The 17418-nt window shown below is 44.5% G+C and overlaps 1 protein-coding gene across 1 annotated transcript in view; it reads right to left on the bottom strand.

Moving 5' to 3' along the window:
* LOC102432247 (colorectal mutant cancer protein) overlaps positions 1-17418 on the bottom strand; it is a 232446-nt gene that overhangs the window by 88081 nt on the left and 126947 nt on the right. Inside the window, exon 3 of the mRNA XM_023756000.1 lies at positions 10613-10726. Within this exon, the coding sequence (XP_023611768.1) occupies positions 10613-10726 (114 nt within the window). The remainder of the gene's footprint in view (positions 1-10612; positions 10727-17418) is intronic.

Below are 17418 nucleotides of genomic sequence, written 5' to 3'. Positions count from 1 at the left end.
TATTTAACTGCAGCAGTGTTTGACTATATTCTGTGCAGTGAGAAAACCTGAAGTCATTTTCAAGATCCACCACTTCTTACTTTTCAGTAGGGTCAAGTTTCTAAACTTTCTAAACCTCCATTTTTCTGGCTAATGAAAAGAAAATAGGATTCCACGAGTCTCCTATCTACCTACTCCAGGACTTCTGTGAGGATTAAATGAGATGAGGCATGGGAAAACACTTTACAGACATTTGGTTACAGTGTAAAGTGTTTCCACCTGGCTAAAGTGTTCCTGGGCTGAAGAAACTGTAAGGATGCTAGTGGTTGCTAGGGAGAGGAAGCCGGGTATTGCTACGTGACGTCATTACCCAGATGGAGGGAAGGACACTCAGCATATTAGTCTTTTATATATATAGACTAGAGGACCGGTGCACAAAATTCATGCATGGGGGTGTGTCCCTCAGCCCAGCCTGCATCCTTTTCAATCTGGGACCCCTTGGGGGATGTCCGACTGCTGGGATCGGGCCTAAACCAGCAGTCAGACATCCTTCTCACAATCCGGGACTGCTGGCTCCTAACCACCTAGGCCTGCCAGCCTGATCGCCCCCTAACCACTCCCCTGCTGGCCTGATTGACGCCTAACTGCTCCCCTGATCGCTCCCAACTGCCCTCCCCTGCCGGCCTGATCACCCCCAACTGCCCTCCCCTGCTGCAACCCGCCTCCTCCGCTGGGACCCGCCTCCTCTGCGAGAGGCGGTGGAGACGCCAGGACCGGCCTCCTTTGCGCTGCACAGAGCCGCAGGACCCCTAGGCCTCACTGTGCGGAGAGGCCGCCGGGCCCTGCCTCTGCTATGCTCTTAGCTATCTTGTGGCGGCCATCTTTGTGGTGGCCATCTTTTGGCCGCCATCTTGTGAGGGCGTGACGCCACCTAGGCTTTTATTATATAGGATAATCCAGGTAACAAGCAGAAACCCTGTGAAAAACCCCTCTCCTTTCTGTTTATGGCATCAAGCAGTTGCAGCTTCAAGCTTTATGTAGCCACAATCTTTTCCTCCCTACTCCCTCCCAGCTCCCTAACCTGCCTCCTCTATACAATCTGCCTGAAGATCTCAAGTGACAGCAGGGTGATCCCACCTTGTTTCCTGCTCTGAATCACTGCAGGTGAACCTTGGGAAATAGTGGATATTATGCTTACAATACTAAATGAGAACTAGGCAACCAGCAGCTCTCTCCTCAACTCCCTGGGAGCACCCAAACAGCAAAGTAGACAGGGGAGGAGGTAATAAAATGGGGAACTCCAAGTCCCTCCAGTTCCCACCAAGCCAGCTTCAGCCTCCCACCTGAGTCAATTATTCAGTGACAACTTTCCTGACAAGGAGTAATGGTGGCTTCTAGCAAATCTCACAAGGGAGGGATTATTTTCTTCTAACCATACGGAAATATCCCATACAATTTCAGCTGAACAAAGTTAAGAAATGATGTCAAATGACCCACTACTGCTTTTTTTTTGGTTATTATTGGTAATGGCATCCAGGGTTCTCCCTCCACCCAGCCCATATTTCATTGTTGACTGATCCTATAGCACAGCAAAGCCAGAGAGCCCATGGCTGCAGCGTCTTGCCTGCCACGAGTTTCTAGAGGTCAGTATCGTCAGGAGTGTGGGTTTCTCCTGCAACTACAGACTTTCAATTTGAAAGACAAAGAACAAAAAGACTGCGATTGCATATGATGAAATTTTGTTTTTCCTGAATGTCACTGGGAGTCAATACATATGCCCTAAACCCTTTCTCTAGGTTTCAGCTCTCCCATCATGATGATGAAGCACATAAAAATCTATAAAAATACTGTGTTTAGCCACACAAATTGATAAAATTGCCTAAATGCAAAATGTTTCATAAAAACAAGCAACAAACAAGCAATTATACAACCACCAAGAATAAAACCCTTTAGGCTCATCACTTCTCTGGGTGCAACCAGGGAGACAGCCGTGAGTCAGCCTTGAGACAGGCTGGCCTGAGAGCTGAGCCCTCCTTGGAAAAACCCTGTGCATTGTGGTGATGCCAAGGAGCTTTATGGTTTTGTTAATGTTCTTCACTGGGTTTCATCTTATTCCACAGAGGCCACAAATCTTTAATCATCACATTAGTCTCAGCTGTCAAACCTGAGAGCATTATGAGCTCGGTTCTTGAAAAATGCAATGCCATCATTAATTTGTTAACCCTCTCCACCATGCTGTGGAGGGGGTCAGTACCACTTCCTTTTAAAATATGCTAAGAAGAAATGCTACTTTCTCAGGGTCACATTGGATTGATCACAACGAACAGCTCACCCCCATTTTTAGTCCTTGCCCAGGTTCTCCTGAGGGAAGGTGGGAGGAACCAAGCCAACTAAACAAAGAGGCCCAGCTCAACTGAAACGCCATCAATGAGCAAAACAGCTGGAGCAGTTAACCAAGGAAGAGCATAAACAAAGAGGAGTGGAATGGGGTGGGGGGGAAGGGGAGTGTGTGTGTGTGGGGGGGCGGATCCTGACAAAGAGAATGCATGTAAATGTCTCATACAAAAGAAAGAGAAAACACTCTCTCCATTACATTTAATAGAAACAGTTTATATATTTTTCCTAAAGGTCAAGAAATAGAAAACTCAGGAGACTTGCTTCCCAAAGACAGAGCTTAGAGAAAGTGTTCCTTATTACTACTGACTAAATTCAAAGGAGCTTGTTTGAAATATCTCCTCTGTAGTAGGTAAAAAATGCAATAAGTTAAAGGAATGGTCAGTACTAAATAAATATCAAATATGCTGAAAGCACCATTGAATCAGTGCTATCTACAGAATGATCTTTGCCAGTTTCCCACGAGGCTGCTCCCCATGGGACTGTCGTATGTTGGCCAAAATGCATGCACATGTCTGTGTACCTGTCTTATTTGGAAGGGTAAGGATGTTTAAACCAAATTACCCTGTGCCCCATTCCCCACTCCCCTCTAGATCCCCTCTAGATGCTAAAGGCAACCTGGGCAGCTTAAGAGACAATACAGGATTAATTAATGCAGCTATGGGTTCCCATGAAACCCAGATTCAAGTCCTGACTCCTGGTACTTTCTGGATACATAATCTTGGGCAAGATATTAAAATTCCCTAAATCTCAATTTCCTCATTTGCAAAATGGGAATGTTTAATAGTATCCATGCCAGAGGTCATTATGAGAACTCAGATAAAACATGTGGAATGTCTGGCATAAATAGAGACAAATAAATATTATAATTGTCACTACAAGCTAATATGATATGATAAATCAAATCCCCCAGAAAACTGTGATGAATAGACTCTAAGATGCTCCTATGAGTCTGTGTCTTTGTATTCAACCTTTGGGTGATACCGTCTCATTGAATCTGGGCAGGACCTGTGACTTGCTGCTAACTAATAAAATGTTCAAAGGTGATGGGATGTCACTTCAATAATTACATTACATTATATAAGACTCTGTCTTGTGAGCAGACTTATTCTAGAATATTTCTCTGCATTCCTGAATTTGAGGAAGCAAGCTACCACAAATCACACAATCACAAAGAAATAAATTCAGCCAATGAAATGAATGAGCTTAGAGGCAGACTCCTCCCCAGTCGACCCTCCAGATGAGCATTCAACTCTGCCCAACACCTTGAGTGAAACTTGCAGAGGACCCAGCAAAGCCATGCCTGGGCTCCCTAAGCATAGAAACTGTGAGATAATAAATGTGTGTTGTTTTAGATCAGTAAGTGACAATTTATTACACAGCAGTGGAAAACTAATACAGAAGTGCTTTGTCTTCCTCATCATATTGGTTCTGGGCTCCTTTATTCAGCTCTCTTCCTTTTTCATCACTACTCTCAAAACTCTACAGACTGGTTGATCCCATGACCATGGATAATAAACCTTCTTTTCTTCAGCCAGTTCCAGTGTCACCATTAATAATTACTCAACAGATGCTGAAACTCGTTTTGATTATTTCAAAAGAACACATCCAAGATTTAAATTTTACATTTTCGGTTTAATCGTAGCTCTGTAATATTTAGAGAGCTGGTAAAACTTACTAAAGCCTCAGAGCATAAATTTACATATGAACCTGTACTTCCAAAATCTGGTAAAGCCTCATTCTAACATAAATCATTTAGCAAGGCACATAGCACAGAAAGCATGGCACAGTCATTTCGTTGTTCTTATTTTTTCTTGCACAAATCTCACCTTTATAAAAGGTATGAGACTGGCAAGTCTGGCTTTTTTTTTTCTTTTTTTTTTTTTTTGCATGCTCTCTTTCCTGGGCCCTAGTATCTGAACTGGAAACACATCTCCAGTGAAAGGAACAGAGAGTAATTTTTAAGTATATTTAGGGTGAGAATGCAAACAAGTGAAAGTTAATTGGTGGCACTATGATGTAACTATTGTCATTAGGAGTAAAACCAACCATTAAAAACTATTCCAGGAGAATGTCTTGATCATAGGTAAGTGAGAAGGGAGATGAATCAGTCCTTGACACAGCCCAGGAAAAGCTGTCCATTGCCTTTTTACCATCCTCTACACAAGCTGCTCTGTCTTTTTAGGCTTATATTTTCAGAAATACCTTCCTGGTCACCTTTTAAAATCCAAGACGGTGGTACATGACAGTTTCCAATTAAAAGCGTTCATAATTTATTTTCCTTTTTAAAAATAAATCTCATTGGTAAGAACTATTAACAACAGCTGACTTTGCAGGGTTGTAAAGTAGAAAACACAGTCACTTAACTCCATTGTATATTTTCTTTAATAAAAAATAACCCCTTTCTCAAAAAAACCCTTATGAAATAAAAGTATGAAAGAAGTTTTAACTCACCAGAGCCCACCAGTGGAGAGCTATCTCTCCAGTTGATTTTCTATCACATTTTTATTACTTTTATAACCAAAAGGAAAATATTTGAAGTAAAGTTTCTATCTAAGTGAAAACCGAAAAGGACACTGGTGGCCCTGCCTGGCTCTGGTCTAAGCTAGTCATTGACTTGGGTAAGCAAGTTAATTCTCTGAGTAGCCTGTCAAATGTGAACATAGATGATCTTAAGTACAAAGGGTCTTTCCTCCTCACTCGAACAGTCTATGAATACGAGACACGAGGTTTCAAAACTTTCCACAGGTCATTCTAGACTGATGACTGTGGCAGCCTGGCTTTTCAGTCTCTCCAAATTCCCACATCAAAACTGACAGAGCACCTACACAGCACAATCAACCACTTAGAAACAAGGTACCCCCTTGAGCAACAGAACACAAGCAGGTAGAGACAAACCACCACCATCCACAAGACCTGAGTGGAGTCTGTGTGGGCAGAAGCACAGGGAAGCACTAGGATGGCAGGTCTGAGAACTGCAAAAGCCCAAAATAACCAAATCAGCATACACAGGAAACTGAGAGGGCCAATTGGAGAACAGAGGCTAAACCAGCTGTGGGCAAACTACGGCCCACTGGCCGAATCCGGCCCGTTTGAAATGAATAAAACTAAAAAGAAAAAAAGACCGTACCCTTTTATGTAATGATGTTTACTTTGAATTTATATTAGTTCACACAAACACTCCATCCATGCTTTTGTTCCGGTCTTCCGGTCCAGTTTAAGAACCCATTGTGGCCCTCGAGTCAAAAAGTTTGCCCAGCCCTGGCAGGAAGGGCTTTTGCCTGAGCCTAGAGTGAGTGAGCAAGGGACCCACAGTAAGATCTGCAGGGACTAAAGCAGCTGATCTCTGCGAACTTTCAAGACTGATCCCAGGCTTCCTCTCCAGGAGGAAAAACTGCAGGGAGTGGGTCAAAATTGAACAGAGTGGGGGGGGTAACAGAGACAAATGAAAAAACAGACCCCGGTAGAAGTAGGAGAGGGGAACAGAGCCAGGAAGTATCAGAAAGCAAGCTGCCACATTGTGGACTACATGACAACCGAAGACTTAGCTCTACGAACTTAAAAAAAAAAAAGCCATCATAAATCCTACCTTCTGAAAGTTCAAGGAAGCTATTTTTTCACATAAAAATGAAACACAAAAGTACTGAGGTCAAATTCCATACAAAGGTTATAAAGAAGGGGGAAAAAAGAGCAGAATAACGTCCCTATAAACCATGAAAGCATGCCACAAAATAGATGAGAGGGAGAAAAAGCCCAATATAATAGCTTACTATTTCAAAATAAGTTAAAAGACTCACAGGAAATAAAATGACATAAGACACGAAAGAACATAATTCAAAATCAGAAAAACTCAGAAGGTATTAGAACACAGAAAAAACAGAAATAAGAAAAAATGCATTTCAGAAATAAAGACTAAACTAGGAGGCGTACAAGCGAGAATAAACAACATATAATACCCCAAGAGAAACAGAAGGTGGAGAATAGGAAGAACAAACTAAAAAGAGAGAGATATAAAGGATTTGAAATAGTGACAGATACTGAAGACAGGCAAAGAAAACCTCGCATACAAATAATAAGCATCTTTGAAGAATAAAAAATAAAAGGGAACTGAACTAATATTAAACATTAAAAATTTTTAAAAAACCTTACCAGATATTAAAAACATTTACTTTAAAATATAATCAAAATCATACACAGCAAACCTGAGAATATCTAACCAGAATGATTAAGATTAAGAACTGCTCTAGTAAAATGACTGGACTTAAATAAAAAGAAACAAAATGCTATGGACATCTAGAATAAGTAAGTGAGTGAAAAGAAAGTTGTATTATTATTAGACTTTGAGAGCAACGCTGTCTGCCAAAAGAGAATTAAAAAAACATATTCAAGTAAAGAAAAGATGAGCCAAGGGCTTTCTATTCAGCAAAAATGCCTTTCAAGTATGAAGGGCACCGACACACTGTTATTAACAAGCAAGGACTTGGAGAAGATTATTTTAATGAATCCTCTCTGAGGAATCTAAAAGCAGAGGAGTGACATCGACATAAGGACCCTGGTCAACGTTAAACATATAGTTACTTGTTGAGGACTGAAAGGGAGGCAGGACAGGCTGCAATGGCCATAGTCAGGAGTGTGGATGTAGTACAATGGCAAAAAATTGGGGAAATGTGGAGAGCATAATGACAAAATTTTTTAAAATTCTCTTCAGTAATTATATATCATGGGAGTGCTAATATTATCCTGAGCCTGTTTGTACATAATATGGAATAAAACAAATAAGTAATTATGAAATATTCTAATTCAGTCATCCTCTGTAACTTTAAGAATCAGGATTCTCAGTATGAAAAGAAAAAAATAAAGATAAAATACAGAAGAAGCTAAATAAAAGTACTCTGTAGTCTTCTCTGAGTAACTCAGCAAGGTCAATGATTGAGGGCTGCTGTGGGGCCGCCTGATTCTCAATGTAAGAAGTAAGGGTAAGGCAGAACCAAATTAACTTTTGCCTTTGGAAAATATGGAAGTTGAATAGGGCAATTCAATTTTTCCCAATTTGAATAGGAGCAATTAGCATAACTCCTATGGTATTTTATCTTAAAATTTATACATACATATACATTCAGATAATTAAATAAATAATGTCCTGGCTGTCTGTAAAAGCAATGACCAACCTAGAAGCAATAAGCCCCCTTAGCACTGAGATTGTGGTCTTGAAATACCATTTTTCTTGCGTAAATGAGGGCTACTTGGAGAATGGTTTATTCCAAGTTTGGGGCAAAAATGTACTAGGTGAACCTGGAATAACTATTAGGCTCATGTCAAAAAACTCTGAAACCAACTTAAAGAGGTTCTTACTATAATTTGAGTTTCTGCAAGGAAAATAATTATAATGAATTGAAACCCAAATATACTTAAATCCATAAATTCATAACAATATTTGAAAAAAATTAGGTACTTTCAGAAAATCATAGGTAATCAATTCATTATCTTGAAAAATGTTAAATAAATTAAAAGAATGAAGCATTAATTCTGCTCTTTCTCTATGAACTATATCATTGTTTTAATAAATCATACATGATGGACATTGTCTCTTGAAAGCAGTTAATAACTAAGAAAGAATTAATAACTAAAAAAGAAATGGTCAGAACTAAAATGCCATGATTTATAAGTCCTCATGAATCAATGAACTTAGGGCATTGAGTGTCAATAGCTGCTAACATTACTGAAAGCAAGACAACCATTATATGCTGCCCATCTGACTGAGCCTCTGCATCCAACTGCTAATGCAGGAAATACAGGGGACAGAGGCACATGTGGAACTGCACTATGAGTGTGCAATCATCAGCATCCAGATTGTGGGGAACTACAGGTCAAGTGGTCAGGTTTTAACAGATTAATTATAAGGCAAACAAAGAATAGAGGAAAAACCTGTAGATGAAGAGATTCAATGAAAACAGTTTTTAAATGGGTAAGACTAAACTCTACTATCTATAGACTTTAGTGGAAAACTATAAAGAAGCAGAAAATCTATAATAATAAAAGGGTAATATGCTAATTAGACTGGACATCTTCTGGACGCATTCTGGATGTCCTTTCTGATGAAGCCGGGGCCTGAGGGAAGCCAGCCCGGGTCCCAGGTGCCTTCCGGCAGCCAGAGGGGGGAAGCCCGGGTCCTGGGTGTGGGAGGGAAGCTGGTGCTGGCAGCTGGGGGAAGGAAGGCCTACTCTTGCACGAATTTTTGTGCATCAGGCCTCCAATCTACACTAATAAAAGAGAAACATGGTAATTAGCATATGACCGCTACCCTTCCCATTGGCTAATCAGCATATCCTTATGCAAATTAACTGTCAGCCAAGATGGCGGCCGGCAGCCATGCACTGAAGGGAACAGGGAGGCTTGCTTGCTCCAGTGACTGCGAACTCCACTTGCCAGCCTCTCAGCTGCAACTCTAAACAACTATGTTGCAAATATAGAAGCTAAACAAAACCCCAGAAACCTGCATTAGTCAGCCAGGCTTCAGCCAGCCAGACCGCAACATTGTATCAAATACAGAAGGTAAAGGCCAGAAACCTGCTTTCAGCAGCGAGGCCTCAGAGCTAAAGCTGGCCCAGAATAAAAAAGAAAAAAGAAAAAAAGGAGCGGTTGGGAGCTTCATTCAACCCACCAGCCTGAAAACAGCCCTCAGCCCCTCACCCAGACTGGCCAGGCACCCCAGTGGGGACCCCCACCTTGATCCAGGACACCCTTCAGGGCAAACCAGCTGGCCCCCACCCATGCACCAGGCCTCTATTCTATATAGTAAAAGGGTAATATGCCTCCTGGCACTGGGATCAGCATGACAGGGGGCAGCGCCCAAAGCCCCTGATCGCCCTGCGGCTCTGTGAGTGACAGGGGGCGGGGCCACAACCTCCCTATCTGCCCTGCTCTGTTCATGACAGGGGAAGGCACCCCAACCTCCTGATCAGCCCAGTTCTGTGCCTGATAGGGGGGAGCTCCCCAATCCCCTCATCGCCCTGCGGCTCTGTGTGTGACAGGGTGCCGCACCCCCAACCCCCTGATCGCCCTGCTCTGTGTGTGACAGGGTGTGGCACCCCAACTCCCCTATCGGCCCTACTCTGTGAGTGACAGGGGGGAGCTCCTCAACCCCCTGATCGGCCCTGCTCTGTGTGTGACAGGGTACGGAGCCCCAACTCCCCTGATGGGCCCTGCTCTGTGAGTGACAGGGGGCAGCGCCCCAACCCCCTGATGGGCCCTGCTCTGTGAGTGACAGGGGGCAGCACCCCAACCCCCTGATGGGCCCTGCTCTGTGAGTGACAGGGGGCAGCGCCCCAACCCCCTGATCGGCCCTGCTCTGTGTGTGACAGGGGGTGGTGCTGCAACCTCCCCATCGACCCTGCCTTGAGTGTGACAGGGGGCGGTGCCCCAACCCCCCAATAGGCCCTACCCTGAGCGTGACTGAGGGTGGCATCGCAACCTCCCGATCCGCCCTGCTCTGTGCATGACGGGGCGGTGCCCTGACTCCCCAATCGGCCCTGCTCTGAGCCTGACCAGGGGCTGCACCTAGGGATTGGGCGTGCCCTCTGCCATCTCGGAGCAAGCCTAAGCCAGCAGGTCGTTATCTCCCGAGGGGTCCCAGACTGCGAGAGGGCACAGGCTTGGCTGGGGGACCCCCCACCCGCCCCCCAGTGCACAAATTTTTGTGCACCGGGCCTCCAATACGATTATAAAAAGTCATGGTAGGAGTCACCTTAGTGGGAGGGAAAGTGGGATTGGATGGCTGGCAAGTACTATTTCTTGGCCTGGACAGTGGTCATGAGGATGTTTGCTCATCCTATATTATAAAAGGCTAATATGCAAATTGAGCAAATGGCGGAACAACCGGTTGCTATGACGCACACTGACCACCAGGGGGCAAACGCTCAATGCAGGAGCTGTCCCCTGGTGGTCAGTGCGCTCCCACAGGGGGAGTGCCGCTCAGCCAGAAGCCGGGCTCATGGCTGGCGAGCGCAGCGGCGGTGGTGGGAGCCTCTCTCACCTCCACGGCAGCGCTAAGCCGGCAGTCGGACATCCCCCGAGTGCTCCCAGACTACGAGAGGGTGCAGGCCGGGCTGAGGGACACCCCCCAAGTTCACAAATTGTATGCACCAGGCCTCTAGTTAAGCTATAATTTGTTTTGTGGGAATGTCTGTATCTACATTTTATCTCACAATAAAGAAAGTTGAAAGTCTTTCCAGTCCCTTACCTGTGCCTTGGCCAATTTCTTTTCCAGAAGATCCCGTTCCCGCTCTGTTTGCTGCAGACGTTTATTAAGCTCCACTATGTCTCCCTTGAGTGATGCCAGGGCTGCCAAGTGGAGCTGCGGCGACAGAAAGAAAGGAGCACAAGGTTAGAACCTTCAGCAGAAACTCATTTCCTTCCTTTCATTCCCCGTAATTAGTGTGATCATATAAAAAACGTTTCACCTCAAACGGGCTGCTTTGGGTGCTATTAATCTCAGGGGACAACAGACATAAATCAGATGTCTTATAGGAAGCTGGGTTGTATGATCACCCTAAATGTAACAGGAGAAAACTATTGTATGTAGGCAGTGAGTCCTAATTTTGAAAGGTCAAATCAGGATGGCGAGCAAAGCTTCTCATTCTAGGGGCTTTCCCTGAGTTCCTCAGCAAGGATGATATTAAGAGCTGGTGTGGGGCTGCCTGATTTTCAACATGAGAAGGATAAGGCAGAACAGAATTAGCTTCTACCTTTGGAAAAAATATGAATGTTGAGTAGGGCAATTCAAATGTTTGTTGCAATTCAATCACCCACATTGCTGTGTGAACAACAGACAGACCAAAGGGCTGAGCTTTTAAAATTTTTAATTAATTTAATTTTTTCCATCACCATTTATCCCCTCTATGCCCTCTTCCACCTCCACCCACTCCTTTCTCCCCTGGGGCTGAGTTTTAAGAAAAAAAATGGGAGAGCTCATTTCTTCAGATGGTCTCCTCCTACAGTTGCCTGTTAGTTTTTTGGCAGCTCATTCTTCCTCACTGTCCCCCAGCTGGACTAGACTGACCAGATGCTTTTGCACCAGCAGGTCCTCTCAGAGGAGCAGCAGCCAGACTCTGATAAATTATGCTGTGAACAGACCAACCAAGAATCCATCCAGGTATCTTTCCCTGGCCAATTCTCTCAGGTTAACCGGAGCCAGAGAGAACGCTCTTCACCAGAGGAACAAGTGGTACCATGCACTGCCAGGATCTCAAGAGCTCCACTTTCAAGTTCTGAACACCAAGCTCCAGCTGCACATGCACCTGCCACACACCTGCCTGCTGGGGCTTCCGGGGCCAATGGACGGGACTAGCCCTAAGATCCATTCAAAACACTAATCCCGGAGCAATACCACCTTTCAACCTTTGCTCTCTGAGTTACCACTTCTCATCTGTCTTCATCATCAATTCCAGGTGGAGCTCAGCACACTCCCTAGCTGAGTTCCACATTACATTTGGGTGACTGACTAGAATCAACAAACCCTCCTCTTTAGAATATTTTTTTATAGCTTCTGCCAAGAGGGACTTAAAGTAAGGAGTGAACAAATAAATGTGATCTTTAAAAATGGACGCAGTACAACAGTACATAGTTCAACTCTGAAGATTTTAATTTCAGGTTTAGAAAAATGCCCTTTTCTGCAACCGGCACCATCTACACTGCATGTTGTTGGCTGGCAGGCTTTGGGGAGGGGGTGGTGTTATGAGGCAGGGAGAAGGAGATACAGGGAGGACACTGGGATTTCAAAACAGTAGTTTATATTAGTCTATAACAGCAATGAAAGTGACTTCACTTAGTTGCATCGGGGCTACAAACCAACAGATCAATAGCCGACGTGAAATTGGGAATGCTTGAAATTAAAAAAGGAAATGTCAGGCAATCTGGTGGTATTTGCCTTCCTATGGAGGGCTAGGGCCCTCCGAAAAGGTCACTTTGGGTTTCACATACAAGGTTCTGTCTGATGAATTCTCAGCACAAACACCACAGTGTTCCCATTGTACAATCTTTTTGAGGCTGTTTTGCTTCCCATATGGTAGAGTGGGACACAATCCACTCCCTTAGCAACTGGGGTGACCCTCCTCCTATGAACTGTCAATCTGAGGATTTTCCTTCAGCGTCAGACACTGTGCCCTTTGCACTATTATGTCAGGTCTTGGGAGAAGGTTCTCCATGTCACTTCTGGCGAGAAGGATAAACTACACGGAGAGCTGAGATGTTCTCTCAGAAATAAAGGAGTGGGAACGAGGACCTTGACTGTGTCAGCCTGTTTCCTCCCTTACAACATCTCCCCTCCGACTTCTGGGGGACAGGGCTTCCTGAAGGGGCGGGGGGAGAATTAGGGGGAAAAGATGCCAGAGGAGGCTGGGCAGGATGGGGAGACCTAGAGGAGTTATTTCCATCACAGTGCAGAGCAGAGGGCACCCAGGATGGGTCACTTCCACGGAGGAGAGAGAGCACTGCTCTCCAGATTGGCAGGAAGATCCATAGGATGAGCATTTGGAGCAAGTCCCTTCACTTCCCTGACGGAAGGGGCCTGTCCATAAAGTGAGAGTAGACCAGTGGTTCTTAACCTTCCTCAGGTCACAGATTCCTTAAGACTCTCATAAATGTGATGGGCCTTTCTCTTACAAAAGAGTATAAATTGGGGGTTCATGCATGTGTCCCACCTAATTATGGCGATAACACACTCTGGAAATATTCATGGACCCCAAATTAAGAAACATCTGGATTTGATGCCAGCTCCGTGATCCCGCATTAAGTTTTGCAGACTGTCTCACATGCCGTAACACAGATGTCTGGTGAGGAAAAGGCCCTGGTACTTGACATCTCCCACTTCCAACCTGCAGGTGAGTATCTGAAACCCAGAGATAACTAGCTTACTCAAGGTCCCAGGGATAGCTTAACATCAGAACCAAGGCCACCAATGCCCTTTCCTCACTATATGATGTTGTGACAGTAATTTTCAGGGTTTTTCTATGAGAATAAAATTTTTACTTTAAATATTTCCCTCTAATTATTAAAAAAATGAAAATGTAATAAAAAAATAAACCAGAAAGAAAACATTCTAAAGTTTAGTGGTGGCCTCTGGGTAGTTTCAAACTATTTTTGGATACTTAATTCTTTTTAAAAGAGAAAGAGGCTTTTGTATTAAACAAAAGGGTTGTGGTTGTGTTTTCTGCACATACCAGCTGTATCGGAAAAATTGAAAAGGGTTATTTTCCTTCCTTGCTGCATCTTCCTTCCCACCCACCAGCTTTTCTGATAGAAGGTAAAACTTTAAAAATGAGGTAGAATACACACATGTCCCTAATGTTACTGACAATTACTCAGCAAAGCCATAACTACAGAGGATGGGAGGGAGTGGGGAAAAAGTTTGCTCACAAGTCACAAGACCTGTTGCTTGGAATCCAGCTGACAGGCCCCTCCTTTACCACCTGGTGACTGGACACAGATAAGTAAGTTCCCACCACAAGGTGTGCTCCCCACTCCCTGTGAATCTCAGTTCAGCAGCTCTCCTGGTCCCACCTATCAATAACTCGGTAATCAAAAGCTGATTAGCCCTCCCTTCTTTCTGGGTCTCATCTGCTCATCCTGCCAGAGCTGGTGGTATCTCTGCAAATTCATAAGCTAGAGAGTGTGGGCGGTGCTACAGGTAGTATGATGGAACCTGTGTAGTGTCAAGATAGGCATTGGAAATAAGTATAAAGTTCTTTCTGGGTAATTTTTAAAAGGAGTGACAGTGGGTTTAAATCTCAGGAAAGATAAATTTACCAAAATTGACAAGATCTATAGTAGGGAAATTACATATATATCATTTGGGGGGTCTTGTTACTTATATTCTGGTTTCTGAAATGGCCTCTAACGAGTTAGAGCTTCAGACATATGAACTATGAAGTACCATTACATGAAGCTGTTTCACTCACCAAAGAGGAAGAAAATATATCATATTTGGAGTCAGTGCTAGTCTCTCCCAACACATTTCTCTCTTCATGCTCAGGAAGAAGACCTTGATTTTTAGCTGGTTATACTGCAGTTCAGCTACCATGTCCCAGTTTTCAGCCTCCCTTGCAGTTGGAGCTAGATGTAGACATGTGACAATGCTCTGGCCAATAAGATGTAAGCGGAACATTATGTGGGAGTTCTGGGAAAATCTTTTTGAAAGAGGGCCTGCCCTTTTTCTCTTCCTTGCTTGGTATATTAATGTGATGGATGGAGCAGCCATCTTGCTTCATAAAGATGAGGTCACCTTCCAGGGAGCCGAAAGGTGCCTGATTCATTAACAGTTTTGTAGCGCTAGCCTATCCTTTGGAATGTCCAGACATCTGTAACATGAGAAACAGGCCTCTGTTCTATAGACCAACATTATGTTGAGGTACTCTGGCAAATGAAGTTGACTTAATCCTCATTTATAAAGAATCAGATAAGCCCGGGTTCAAATCTCATTTATGCCACTTATTGGTCGATTGTCTTCGGACAGTTTATTTAATTGCCTTGTTACAGGGCTGCCATAAAGTCAAATGAGACAGCATCCACAGAGTGAGCAGCATGGTGTCTGGAAGCAGGTGAGTGTTCCTCTTTTCCAGCCATGTTTCAAGTCAACAGCCTTCTCAGACTAAGCCCCACCCAAGGAGTGAGAGGAACATTTAGATGAATAAGTAACACAGTCCTGTCTTAGAGCACCTTCCTTCCTGGCGGGTATCACTTGGGACTGAGGCGAGAGCTGCTGTACTGGTTTCTACTGAAGCCCTAAGGCTTATCTTAAGGAGATGATGGGCAAGGCTCTTCATTCTCTGTGAAATTTTAATCCGAGGTCTAAGCAAGGTTGGGATGGGACCTTGACATTTTCTATACAAATTTGGGACTAGTGCACGAAGGATATAAATCCGTGCACACCTCATGTCTAGAGACAGAAGCACTAATTCCCTAGGCTGTTTTCAGCCCTGCTTCACATTTCCAGGTTCCAAACAACCTGGAAATTGGGCTTCAACATAACTGTCAAAATGGCTGTTATTTTTGGATGAAACATTACTTGTCTAATATTTCATTGTCCAACTGGCTATTAGGATGAGCTCATTTAGCCTCTGACGGATAGTGTCCAGCTGCCTGGGCCCAGGTGAGAAGCTAGCAGTGCCTTTTTGATGGCCTCTCCCGTCGGCTCCTTTTGGGCCAAGAGCACAGATGTCTTTCCTGTTACACATTAGCCATGAGACAAAGGGCTTCACACTTCTTAATCTGCCCTTTTAAGCCAGCAGCTCAAGGACTCTGGTGAGCCCTCAAGAGCACCACTGTGTATTGTAGGTGATAATGTGCTCCTCTATCTTACTCTACTAGCAATAAAAACAGCAAACACGTGCTGGCACAGTCCTGTTTACTTGGCACTCACCCCATTGGATCTTCACCTTTAACCCCACAGCTCTGTGGTCTGCAGGGAAGCTATGAATCCCAGTTTGCTGAGGCACAAGTCCTTTCCCCCAGGATCACAATTGATGAACAGGACCCAGGACCTGAATCTAGGCTGTCAAACTCCAAGTCCACCAGTGTGCTCATCTTTCTGAGGCTTTGATCTGCTCTTTAACAGCACCGCCTCCAGTGGGACCAATGGCTCCCACAGCCACACCTGAGACAGAGGAATGAGTTCATCCCCAGAGTCTCCACAGGCACCAGGTGTGATGGCTGAGCCAGCCTTCCCGCTTTGTTGGCAGGCAAGCTCACCCAAGGCAAGTGGTGCTTGTTCTCTTTCTTTCTCCTTTACCTGACCTGGCTACTTGAATGGCACTCCTGTAAGTCATGCCATTCTCTGTCAGGGAACCTCTGTTTCCTCCCCACCAAGCCATTCCCACTCTGTCCTGAATGAGCCACTCACCCTCCAGGTACAAGGGATACACAATTTTGCTTATGCTTGAGTGGTGACAATGGGTAGTGCCAACTTCTTTCACCACATGAACTGTCCTCTTTGTTAAAGGGGAAGAAACAAATGCGCCCTAACCGGTTTGGCTCAGTGGATAGAGCGTCGGCCTGCGGACTGAAAGGTCCCAGGTTTGATTCCGGTCAAGGGCATGTACTTTGGTTGCGGACACATTCCCAGTAGGAGGTGTGCAGGAGGCAGCTGATCGATGGTTCTCTCTCATTGATGTTTCTAACTCTCTATCCCTCTCCCTTCCTCTCTGTAAAAAATCAATAAAATATATTAAAAAAAAAAAAGAAACAAATGCAACTAAACTTTACCAAACACATACTCTCGGAAGGTTCTACACTAAGTGCTTCCTACTCTTTACCGAATTCGATCAGCTGGAGAGCCCAGCAGAAGACAGGCAGTGTCAAAACCCGATGCCAGCCTCTCGGAATGTTTTGAGAATTCTAGTCAACTCCCTAGTAATAATAAGAATCATAACATTAATAGTGACCACTGGCTTAATGTTTAATGGGTACCAGGCGCTTAGGCTAAGCACATTTCATGCAGTGTCTCATTTAATCCTCACCACAATGCTGTGAGATAGGTATTATTACCTCCTGACAAATGAGGAAACCAAGGCCAGAGGATGGATAGAAAATCAGCCCGAGAGCAGAAAACGAATAAACAGTAGAATAAATATTAATACACACATACTCCGTGCTCTAATCTCTGCTGTGTGCTCACTAGCACTTCCAAACTCAACATGCCACAGCTCTCCCTTGCTTGTGGGATGTGTGCCTGAGGGCATGCACATGGGAAAGATGGAGGATGTGGGGTGGGAGGTCAGCTGTGGGCACTGGCAGGGGTGGGGAAAAGCAGGGCGCAGGGGGAGGGAGCAGGGAGAGCCTCTCGGAGCAGTGATGAAGCTGGGGTTGGCGGTCAGCTCAGCTCGGTGTATATTTGGGAAGTTCTCTTTAACTTCCTGTGCTTTTTCATCCTTTTGAGAAGGGTTCCTACCAAATGGCCCCACCCTGAGATCTGTGCTTGGGGCTTTGCATACTTTCTTTGCCCACTGGCCCCAGAAAGGATCTGTGGAAGCTCACCACACGAGGAAGCGTCGC

Source organism: Myotis lucifugus, unplaced genomic scaffold (genome assembly GCF_000147115.1).
Source record: "Myotis lucifugus unplaced genomic scaffold, Myoluc2.0 scaffold_0, whole genome shotgun sequence".
NCBI lineage: Eukaryota > Metazoa > Chordata > Mammalia > Chiroptera > Vespertilionidae > Myotis > Myotis lucifugus.
This window is presented reverse-complemented; position numbering and strand designations above follow the sequence as displayed.